Raw genomic sequence first — 12,536 nt, forward strand, 5'->3', positions numbered from 1 at the left:
TTAGGTGTGTCTTTCCCTTTCTCCTTTGCCTTTCACTTCTCTTCTTTTCTCAGCTATTTATAAGGCCTCCTCAGACAACCACTTTGCGTTCTTGCATTTATTTTTCTTGGGGATGGTTCTGGTCACTGCCTCCCACACAGTGTTATGAACCTCCATCTATAATTCTTCAGGCATTCTGTCTACCAGATATAATCCCTTGCATCTATTTGTCACCTCCACTGTATAATCATAAGGGATTTGATTTAGGCCATACCTGAATGGCCTCGCAGTTTTCTCTACTTTCTTCAATTAAAGCCTGAATTTTACAATCAGGAGGAGCTCATGATTGGAGCCAGTCAGCTTCAGGTCTTGTTTTTGCTGAGTGCAGAGAGCTTCTCCATCTTCAGCTGCAGAGTATAAAATCAAACTGATTCCAGTATTGACCATCTAGGGATGTCCATGTATAGAGTCATTTCTTGAGTTGTTGAAAGAGGGTGTTTGCTATGACCAGTGTGTTTTCTTGACAAAACTGTTAGCCTTTGCCTTGCTTCATTTTGTATTCCAAGGCCACACTTGCCTACTACTCCATGAATTTCTAGACTTCCTACTTTTGCATTCCAATCCCTAATGATGAAAAGGACATCTTTTTACGGTGTTAGTTCTAGAAGGTCTTTGTAAAACTATTCAACTTCAGCTTCTTCAGCATTAGTGGCTCTGGCATAGACTTGGATTACTGTGATGTTGAATGGTTTGCCATGGAAACAAACCAAAATCATTTCTGTTGTTTTTGAGATTGCACCCCAGTACTGCATATTAGATTTTTTTGTTGACCGTGAGGGGCTACTCCATTTCTTCTAAGGGATACTTGCCCACAGTAGTAGGTATAATGGTCATCTGAATTAAATTTCCCCATCCTCATCCATTTGAGTTCACTGATTCCTAAGATGTCAATGTTCACTCCTGCCACCTTCTGCTTGACCAGTTTCAATTTACCTTGATTCATGGGCCTAACATTCCAGGTTTCTATGTAATACTGTTCTTTACAGCACCAGACTATACTTTTAATACCAGATACATCCACAACTAAGCATCATTTCTGCTTTGGTCCAGCCTTTTTATACATTTGTAAATTTTAAAACAATTCTCCCTAATAATTGGAGACCAAAAAAATTATGATGGCTTGCAAAATATTTGTAACCACATGACAATGAAAAAACAAGATGTCAAGACTTGATGAATGTATTACACTTCATATGCATGAATTAAAAGATTCAAAAATTAATGCAAACAAATTATATAAAAAAACAGAAAACTCAAAGAAACTAGGAGTAGCGAAATAAAAATACACACAGGAATTAATGGAATAGAAAACAAATAAACAATAAAAGAGTCAATAACATCCAAAACTGCTTTTTGGAATAGACTAATGAAATTTGCAAAATGCTGCAATAATTGATTAATGAAAAATAAAATAGTATTAGGAACAAATATGACACGACTGAGCAACTTCCCTTTCACTTTTCACTTTCATGCACTGGAGAAGGAAATGGCAACCCACTCCAATGTTCTTGCCTGGAGAAACCCAGGGACGGGGGAGCCTGGTGGGCTGCCGTCTATGGGGTCGCACAGAGTCGGACATGACTCAAGTTACTTAGCAGCAGCAGCAGGAACAAATATATATTTTTTCAGATTCTTTTACATTATAGGTTACTACAAGACACTGAATACAGTTCCCTGTGCTATACAGCAGGTCCCTGTTTTTCTATTTTACAAATGCTGCTGATAAATTGCTTCAGTCGTGTCTGGCTTTTTGCAAACCCATAGAACATAGCCCACCAGGCTTCTCTGTCCACGGGATTCTCCAGGCAAGAATACTGGAGTGTGTAATTTTACATATAGTAGTATGTATCTGTTAATCCCAATCTCCTCCTTTCTTTCTCCCTCCACAGCCCCTCACTAAAAAATTTTTAAATTATTTCTTACATGTAGAATCGACAACAAAAAATGGAACTCATAGTTACAGAGAGCAGACTGGTGGCTGTCAGAGACGGGGGTTGGGATGTGGACAAAATGGGTCATGGTGATCAAAAAGTACAAACTTCTAGTCATAAAATAAACAAGTCCTAGGAATGAAACGTATAGCCTGATGACTATAGTTAATACACTGTACTTTATATTAGTAAATCTTAGAAGTTCTCATAAGAAAAAATACTGTAAATATGTATGGTGCTGGACAGATTTACTAGATTTACTGTGGTGATCAGTTCACAATATATACATATATCCAAACATTATATTGTACACTTAAAACATAGTAAGTCAGTTATATCCAAATTTAAAAAAAGATTTAAAAAAATTATTTCCTTTCCTGTTTCTCCCTTCTCTCTTCCTAATACTTCTATTATTTGAATGTTGGGACAATGTGGCTGTATACTCTAGTTGTTTCATCTATTTTATTTAATTACATTAATTTATCTGTTTATTTATTGTTATTTGGCTGCATCAGGTCTTAGTTGTGGCACCCAGGACCTTCATTGTGTTATGTGGGAGATTTCATTCTGGAGCATGGACTCTGCAGTTGCAGAGTGCAGGCCCCAGAGCAGGTGGGCTCCAGCAGCTGCAGCGTGCAGGTTACCCAGTGGTGGTACATAGGCTCCAGCGCATGTGGGCTCAGTAGCTGCAATGCCCAGGCTTAGCTGCTCTGCAGCATGGGGGAATCTTAGTTCCCCAACCAGGGATTGAACCCGTGTCCCCCGCATTGCAAGACAGATTCTTTACCACGGGACCATGAGAGAAGTTCCATCTTTTCTATTCTAAAATCTCTTCATCATTTTTTTCTATTTTCTGGGGAAAATTTACTATATTCCAACTATCTGATCGAACGTTTTATACATTTTAAATTTCCAAACTGTTTTTATGGAAAATTCTTTGTTACAGCCTCTGTTTTTGTTCAAGGTTAAAATATGTTTTCATCTCTCTGAGGACGTTAATTATGGTTCTTTTTAAGTTTTCTTCCATTCCTACTTGTTTCATACCTGGTCGTTCCAAGTTATATTTTTCTGTTCGGTTTTGGCTATCTGTTCATATTAAAAATGCTAAGTATAAATATTCTGACTGGAAGTTGTGTACATGAATCTGAAGATTGTTGATGAATAAGCTTCAGCATGGTGAATTAGCTGGGCCATTAAAAACGACAAGATTTTTGCAAGGTTTTGGCTTCCCTGTAGAGGAATTGTTCAATCTGCATCCCAGGTACACTGGGCTCATGTATGCATATGGCAAAGAGTATAGGACTTGAAGGGATCTCTTGAATCAGTATTTAGATTTTCATAATGCAGACTTTCCTCAATCTCTGTATTTTCAGAGCAGAATCTCATTGAGTCCTCAACTGTACAGAAAGTAAACCTCCAGCTGTCTGCTCTGGTAGAGGAGGAGAACTGGTAAGCAAAGTCTTACACACTTTCAACCAACCTTATTTTCTCCAGACTTATGCTTTCTCCTACCTTTAGAAATACCTAGTTCTATGAAGTTGAGAATGGAAAAATCCACGTGCTCTGAAGTCTCATCTTTCCCTCTACAATGCTTTTAGTAGCTTAGCAAATAAGATAGCTCAACACCACAAAATTAGTTCAACACAACAGGCTGATACCGGTAACTGACTTCAAGAGTTTATCCCTTTTAAACAAAGCTCTTCCTAACAAGACAAGGAAGTTTCCAAAGTTGTGTAACTAATTAACGCTCATTGATTTCACTCTCCCTTATAAAAACAGACATAAAAGCAAGGACCCTCAAATGAAACCACTTGGGGGATGGCCTCATTATGCCTGGCCCTAAGCACTACTGTGGAATAATAAGAATTTGAGGAAATCATATACACTTTGATGCTTTCATGCTTAAAAATAATAAACATTTTTTCCAATTTTATTGAGAAATAATTCATGTACAACAACTGTACTTAAAGCATATTAAATGAGTTCTGATAAATGTACATACTCATGAAATCACAATCAAGACAGAAAATTTCTATCATCTCTAAGAGCCCCCTATAGCTCTGTGCAGTTCATTCCTTCCTTTTGCTCCTGGTCTCAGGCAACCACCAATGTGCCCTCTTGTCTTAATGCAGCAGTTAGGACCTCCAGTATAATGCTGAATGAAGCAGTAAAAACAGAAATGTTTGCCTTACTCTTCAACCTCAGGGGCAAAATATCCATTATTTCATCAGTAAATAGGATGTTTGCTATAGGTTTTTGTGTAGAAGGCCCTTACCAGATCAAGAAAGTTTCTAGTCCTAATTTTTTAAGCAATTTTTATTATAAATGGGTGTTGGATTTTGTCAAACGCCTTTTTGTAATATTGAAATAATCACATTTTTCCTTTAATTAACTATACTGAGTGATTTTCAAAGGCTAAATCAACCTTGCCTTCCATTAGCCATTTCCAGTAGTCAAAATTCTCTAGGATACATGAATAACAAACACAATTAAAGTGGTTTAATCATACATGGGTTTGTTTTTCTCACTTAACAAGTTTGAAGAAAGATACTCCAGCATGATTTATAAGCTCTCCAATGTTATTAATGTCCCAAGCTCCTTCTTCCCTGTTCCATCACTCTTAATGTATGACTTACCACTTAATGATCTCAAGACGATAGCTAATTCATTTCCTGGCATAGATCCTCATCTTAGGTAGAAAAAGGAAAGAGGAAGCAAGCAAAAAGGAACTAGGGACACTCATCTTGGAAAAGTAATACTTTTCTACAAATCATTAGCACATTTCTATTTCAAGAGTCAGAGCTGTGTCACTTGGCTACATGTCATACATATGTATGACAAGTGACATACATGTGTCAAGGTACATACATATATATGTGTGTGTGACATACACATACACCCAAGCGACATGCATATACAAGTGACATACACGTGTCACTTGGCTACAAGAGAGTCTGAGGGAGCTGAAGGTGAATTTTGTTTTCCTTTTTTCTTTTTTTTACTAATTTAAAATTACTTTGAAAAATGAATAACTGTTTGATCCTTAATTTTTTTCCATTTTATAATAAAAAATTTCAAATATGTACAAAAGTAGACAGGAAAGAATAATTACCATCATGCATTCATAACATGACTTCAATTATCAACTCATGGCCAACACCACTCATCATTACCTCTATCCACTTTCACATTCCACACTATTTTGAAGCAAACCTCAGACACTGTATTTTTTAATCAATAAATATTTCAGTAGTCACCTCTACAAGATGAGGACTTTATAAATCTAACTATAATATCATTATCACATGTAAAGAAAAAAATGTAATTGTTAATTTCTTCAAATATCCAACCAATAGTCAAATTTCCCAGAGTTAACTTTTTTTTAGCTGGACACATTTCTTCTGTTCCCTACCCCCAAGTCATGATTCTATCAGTGAAAAGAAGAGTGCACAGTGAGTAGGCAAGCTGCAGTACCTGCCACGCCACCTGTATTCTATATATACTACAAAAGTAGCTTGTCCAAAGAGTGTTTCTGGGGAAAATAATACAATATGCTTCCTATAGTTAAAAATGCTATCAAATGAGCATTTTTAGTTAACAGTGACATTGAAACAGTAGTATTAGACTTTTTAGGAGCGGCCAAGTTTCCTGCTTCAAGAGGTCTAACTTTATTGACCAATGAGATATTTGTGAATTTTTTTAAAGCAGTTATGTACAAATCCCAGCTAACTGAAGATATCTGTATCTATAACAGTATATGTTCCTTGAAGGTACTGGCCACATGTTTAGTCATAAATGTATATTCCATAACTTCCAGCACAGAGGAGACATGCAGTAAATAAATATCTGTTAAATGTATGAAAAAGATGGAAGAAAGTAACCACATTTGTCAGGCATCTGTAATGACACAACTTAAATAAGGGGGGGGGGGAGACTTCTAGAGTAAAAAAAAAGGGTGACATGTATTTTTTCCCTCTACCATGTTTAATTTCCCTTATATCCATGGATGAATTTTTTCTAAGCATCTTCAGGATACCTCATACCTATAAAAGTATGTTTGTGTTCCAACAGTATTTAAAAACAATCAATTTGTCTAGCAGTATTTGAAATTTGGAAGGAGATGTTTCCAAATTCTCTAGCTGTATCAATATTTTGCTGAAATGGCATTAAAGGAGATAGCATAGTAGTTAACTGGCATGTCAATATTAAACCATGAAAAATATACAAATTTAATAATGGCTATTGCTTAATAGTCACTATAAATGACTTTTTAACATGCTAGATCTCACTGTTATAGTAGTAAAGACCTATAGCCTTTGAAAAGAATACAGGTTTCAGAATCAGACAGATCTGGGTTCAAATCCTACAGGTTTGCTTACTGGGTAGTTGTTTATCCTTTCAAAACATGTTTTTCCTTTAAAATAAGAATAACAAAATAAAACAAAAAAGAATAACAGCACTTACTCCAAGTGCTATTGTGAGAAAACAGTGATACAATCAATAAAATTACCTGACATACAGTAATCACCCAAGAAATATGAAGTTACTATTGTGTAAGATTTTACTACAAAATGTTCCATTTAGTAAATATAAATAAGCCCAAAACAAAGTTTAATATTCTAATATCAGATAAAAACAAACTCTTAGTTTTCAATAAAGAAAAATGTCCTCTCACTTATTTTTGAAAATACCAGAATCAAAAGCCAGCAGAGTTCTTATCTGTTTACAACTAAATCTGCTTATTAGTACTTGCTTTCCTGAGTTACATGAATAAAAGACCTTTTAATGAAATTCCTAGTTTCTTATCTCTAAAGAATAAATGAATGTTTCTGGTACTGCTAATTCACTCCAAGTCTTACTGTACCTGAGTTAAACCCACAATTGATAATACTTGCCTAAAAGTCTAAAGAAAGCATGTGAGTAAAAACAGTACTGAATCTTTGCTCATTATGAAAACTTAATTACTTTCTGGAAGAAATAAGTCTTTCACTTTATTCTCTGTATTGTAGTACATCATATACTAAAATAATGACCTAATACTGTGGACAGATTCTCTCTGTCACACACACATACACACACACACACAATGACATATATACTTCACTAACATGACTCACTTTCCCAGAAACTGTTAATCACCGTACCTTTTGTGGCAAGATTTTTAGATGCTGAATTCCCAGTAAGACATTTATGTTTTAATTTTTTTCTCTCTTCTTCCATTTGCTTTTCTTGATGATATAATTTTTCTTCTCTCTGAATTATTTTAAGTTCTTCAGCTTTTCTTTGACATTCTTTCCAGGCTTCCAATTCTTTAGTTGCTTTTATCCGTTCATTTTCTTTCATATCTTCTATTTTTTTCCTCTCTTCTTCTTCAATCTGTAAAAATTAAAATTACCAAATCCTTTAAAACATATAAAAAGCAACATTTTAAAAATAAGAAATTCATTATAATAATTATTTACTTTCACCTCTAAACACTTGTCGTTAAAACTGCAGCAATAGTTAGCAATGAATAAAGAATTAAAATAGGAAAGGCAAATGATTTAGGAGAATGCTCAACAATCTGGGCGTCACTGAACACATACCTTAGTTTCAGGCTTCCCTGGTGGCTCAGATGGTAAAGAATCTGCCTGCAACACAGGAGACCCAGGTTTGAGCCCTGGGTCAGGAAGATCCCCTGGAGAAGAGAATGGCAACCCACTCTAGTATTCCTGCCTGTAGAATTCCATGGGCAGAGGAGTCTGGCAGGCTACAGTTCATGTGGTCACAGGGTCGGACATGACTGAGTGACTAACACACACACACATTGATATGTTCTTGGGCAGTCACTTTCCCTAGCCTCAGTTTACTTGTATGTAAAATATAGGCACAAATTCAATTAGATGATATGTAAGAGTTTGGTTTAAAAAAAAAAAGAGAAGAAAAATTTGTTATTCTGAAAGTTAAGTCACTTGTCTCAAACCCTTCCATATACACAAATATGTATATGCAAACATTTGGCTTTCAAAAATGCCAGTCTTTCCTGTCTTAGGACTGAAGTTGCACTGACCTTCATCTGAGGAATGAGGACATAATAAGAAGGGATACAGAAAGCAGGAACTAGAGAGTTAGTCTCTGGTGGGTGGAAATGTTTGAACTTTGAACCCTGCTGTCAACTATGTTTGCTGCTGCTAAGTCGCTTCAGTCGTGTCCGACTCTGTGCAACCCCACAGACGGCAGCCCACCAGGCTCCCCTGTCCCTGGGATTCGCCAGGCAAGAACACTGGAGTGGGTTGCCATTTCCTTCTCCAATGCATGAAAGTGGAAAGTGAAAGTGAAGTCGCTCAGTCGTGTCCGACTCTTAGCGACCCCATGGACTGCAGCCCACCAGGCTCCTCCATCCATGGGATCGTCCAGGCAAGAGAACTGTAGTGGGGTGCCATTGCCTTCTCCCAACTATGTTTGCAGTGAAGTTATTTGAAATTTCCACATGAAAAGCTAAATATCAGATGAATCTGAAAGCAATACATTGCTCAGTTGTGTGCCAACTTTTCTCCCTTTCACAAACTTCATATGGTCAAGAAAAAAAAAATCTGTGTAACAGAGTAACTGGTTAGTATATATGGTTAACTCCACTTTTCTAACTTTCCTATGGTAACAAGTATTTCTCACCTCTATCCTCTAGAGAAGCAGTGTCTAACAGAACTTTTATCAGAGGTAGTAATGTTCTGTACTACTAGCCACTTGTGGCTAATGAAGCACTGAAAATGTAGCTAGTGTGACTGAGGGACTGAACTGTTCATTTTATTTAGGTTTCATTAATGTAAATTTAAATTACATTGGACATCTGACACAACTCTAGAATGACATGCTGGGAAGAAATTTATAAGAGGCTGAATTATTTTAGGATATGGAATTAAAACTACATGTATGAAAACTGTGAAGTACCAAAGAAATATTTGCATGAGTTAATACCCTCCTCTAGAGACTAATTTTTTTTCCTATTAAACTGTGAAACACTGACATTAAAATAAATTTCATAGATTACTAACAGAAGTTTCTTGTAATCCTAGAATTGCTTCTAAGACCTAAACTAAGCACACAAGATGCTAACTACTACATGTCCCAAGTTCAGAGAGCTGCAGTGAGCTGTCAACAGGTTGGACCAGGACAAATCTGCATAGGGCAATTAACCAGCATTTAAAGGCCTCACAACAGGTCATGATGAACAGTCAGTATTAGCTATAGGTAGCCACAACCTAAAGGATGATGACAACTTCCCCTAATTTAGTAATATATTTGCCTTTTTCCCCCTCCTTCCTCTCCGCTCCAACACGTGGAAGGAGGAAAAAGTATGTGTAGAGTCAGAACACCTTCACCCCTCATAATCCCTGTTAAGCAGAATAAATTTTTTTAAGTTTTATAAAGGCACAAACTAAGTCTCAATTACCAAAAATAAGACTGTTCTTACAACCAAAAGTAACAAGAAAGTTCTATTATGCCAAGATGTAGTTAAGGGAAATACGTGTGTGGGTAGCCACACATGCATATGTACTATAAATACATATGTGTATATAATGTATAATAGGCTGTATCACAAACATAAAAGTAGTCTTCAGGGATTAATGAGGAAGCGGAATAATTACAAAAGGCATCAAAGAACAGGTCACAGAATGAACTGGAATGAAAAGAAAAACATGAAGAAGGTAATACCTTATGATTATGATAAAGAGAAAAGGGAGACTCCATACAGCAAAGAAACAGAGACTGACAAACATTAAATAATCCTTGATGGTCTTATTTTTTTACAAAATGCAATCAGGGGAACATACCATTTAAAGGAAGAATGTGTGGTAACAGAAAAATTCAGAAAGCTAGAAAAATAATCACCTTACATGAAGGGATTTTAGGTCCCTTGTACTGCTCAAAAAAGGATGCCATACAGTCTGGGATATGAGTTTAATATAGACAGCAAATGTAAGTAACTGAATAATGAGCAGCTTCTAATCCAAATTTCTGAAGAAAGGGAAGCCTATACTTATTTCAATCTGGAATGAATCTCTGGTTTATCAAGGCAATGTTCTTTACAAACCAATCTCATTTATGAATTAAAATGCAAAAATAATAAAATACTAGGAAACTGAATCAAGGAAAATATTAAAACTATAATACATCTTGATCAAATATGGTGCTTCTTATTTATATTAGGCACTCAAAAGAAAAAAATAATATGATCTCAGTACATGCCAATATACTAGTTTATACTGAAAAAAAATTTTTTTTAGATCAATAAAAGGAGTTACACAATATCATACTTCATGATGATGCATTAGAAATATTTCCAGTAAACTCCCTAAGACCAATATGACTACTGTTTTACTATTTTCCTGGACGGCATAACCTACACTACAGAATTTTTACAATAAATACATTTTTAAAATTAAAAACTTTAAGAACTACAAACAGATTATACAGAGATAGAACCATCATTATTTGCAAATAATATCATAGACTACCTAAAAGAATACAAATAATAAGTTGACAAACTATTAGAATGAAAGGGCTTTCCTGGTAGCTCAGCTGGTAAAGAAACCACCTTCAATGCAGGACACCCCAGTTCAATTCCTGGGTCGGGAAGATACCCTGGAGAAGGGACATGCTACCCACTCCAGTCTGTATTCTTGGGCTTCCCTGATGACTCAAACAGTAAAGAATCTGCCTGCAATGCAGGAGACCTGGGTTCGATCCCTGGGTTGGGAAGATCCCCTGGAGGAGGGCATGGCAACCCACTCCAGTATTCTTGCCTGGAGAGTCCCCATGGACAGAGGAGCCTGGCAGGCTACAGTTCATGGGGTCACAAAGAGTCGGACACGACTGAGTGACTAAGCACAGCACATCAAAATGAAAAGATTTCAGAGGCAATCACATACAGGATCAACTTACACAAACTCATAAAAACTAACTTTCCTACAAACTGGCAACAATCAGAAAATACAAAAAAAAAGGTCATTTCATTAGTAATTGCCATAAAAGCTTTTATAATGCTACAAATAAGCTTAACAAAATATGAGCCAGCCCTATATGTAAGCTAAATAATTTTGCTGAGGAATATAAAATGTAAGTCTGAATAAAGAGAGATAAATGCCACATTCCTGGAAGAAAACCTCAATGCCTTAAATATGTTGACATTCTGCAAATTAATTTATAAGTCAATTTAAATCTAATCAAAATACCAACAGAATTCTTAGGAATTTTGGTAATAAGTAAATGTGAAATTCATCCACAGCAGTAAACATGCAGGTTTTATGGAAGAATGAAGACGTTGGCAATTTTCATCCATAAAGATTAAGTATAAAACTAGACAAATTTATCAAAAATAATCAATTCAAGGCAGTGGGAATTAACCAAAGGTAGCCTGCAAATTGATAAATGTTGATTCCAGAGAAACTGCTAATGTCACAAGTTAAAAGCTGTGAGAGGCTCTGCCCTTCTGCCCAAGGTTTCTTCCAACCACTCACTCCAGCCAGGATGACAAGACCAACATTTTCACTAACATGAAACTAACAACAACAACAAAAAAAACCCGGCAGCTTTGTTAGTAAAAACAGTGGACTCATTTCAGGGTGGGGTAGTGAAAACCTGTGGCTTTGGCGGAGAAAAGTAGTAAATTTGGTTGGGAATGAAAAGGGAAAATTTGCAGCTGAGGTCTGAGGTTGAAGTCCCGGTTAGGGTAAGTGCTTGACTAGTCAGAAAATTAAAAGAAAGAGCATGTAAATTAGAGAGCCATGGAAGGTCTGTAATAAACTCACCATACACCCCTGGTTAAATAGAAAGTGATGCATTACTGGGGGATACTTGAGGAAGCCTGGCATAAAACAAAACCAAGGGATACTTGAGAACTTGCTCTAACTTTGAATGTATTCCCAAATCCACATACAGACCAGTCAGCATAGGGGTAGAAACCTTTCAGGCTGAAGGTATTTACCACCTGTGCCCAAGTCATTAGCTAACAAGTAGCTATGCAGACACACGGAAGACACTTAAGGAAAAAAACGTAAGAAATTAAAAATAAGAATGAGAAAACTCAGCAGAAACATCAGCAGTTGTTTACCACAAGTGAGTCTAGTGTGACTCCACAGTTAAAGTCCAGGCAAGTTATTAAAAACTAAACAACTATCAATCAATAAATAATTTTTTAGAACTCAGAATTATTATAATCTACGAAAATATCTTTCCTGGTGTCTCTGTCCATAAAGAATCCACCTGCAATGCAAGAGATTGCCTGCAATGCAGAAGACCTCTGTTTGATCCCTGGGTTGTGAAGATCCCCTGGAGAAGAAAATGGCAACCCACTCCAGCATTCTTGCCTGGGAAATCCCATGGACAGAGGAGCCTGGTGGGCTACAGTCCATGGGGTAGCAACAGTTGGACACAACTTAATGACTAAATTACCAACCACTAAAATGTGTAGTTTCCAACTAAAAATACATCAAGAAATAATTACCAAAAACTTCTCAAATCTGATGAGAACATTACACTTTTCAGAGAATTTCAACCAAGAGTAAAATAAATACAAAGAGATACACC

At 36.2% G+C, this 12,536-nt stretch overlaps 1 protein-coding gene across 8 annotated transcripts in view; it reads right to left on the bottom strand.

Annotated features, from left to right (window-relative positions):
• The window catches only part of DNAAF4 (dynein axonemal assembly factor 4), an 85,950-nt gene that overhangs the window by 44,114 nt on the left and 29,300 nt on the right, over positions 1-12,536 (bottom strand). For all 8 annotated transcript variants that reach the window (XR_015134553.1, XR_015134555.1, XR_015134554.1 and 5 more), the window contains exon 4: positions 7,115-7,346. Coding sequence is in view for 5 of the 8 variants with exons in the window: in XM_086321056.1 (XP_086177182.1) it covers positions 7,115-7,346 (232 nt within the window). In the remaining 3 variants the exon portion in view is untranslated. The remainder of the gene's footprint in view (positions 1-7,114; positions 7,347-12,536) is intronic.

The sequence above is a fragment of the Bos grunniens genome, chromosome 10 (genome assembly GCF_055505025.1).
Source record: "Bos grunniens cultivar Pamir isolate PY7600 chromosome 10, Bosgru_T2T1.0, whole genome shotgun sequence".
Lineage (NCBI taxonomy): Eukaryota > Metazoa > Chordata > Mammalia > Artiodactyla > Bovidae > Bos > Bos grunniens.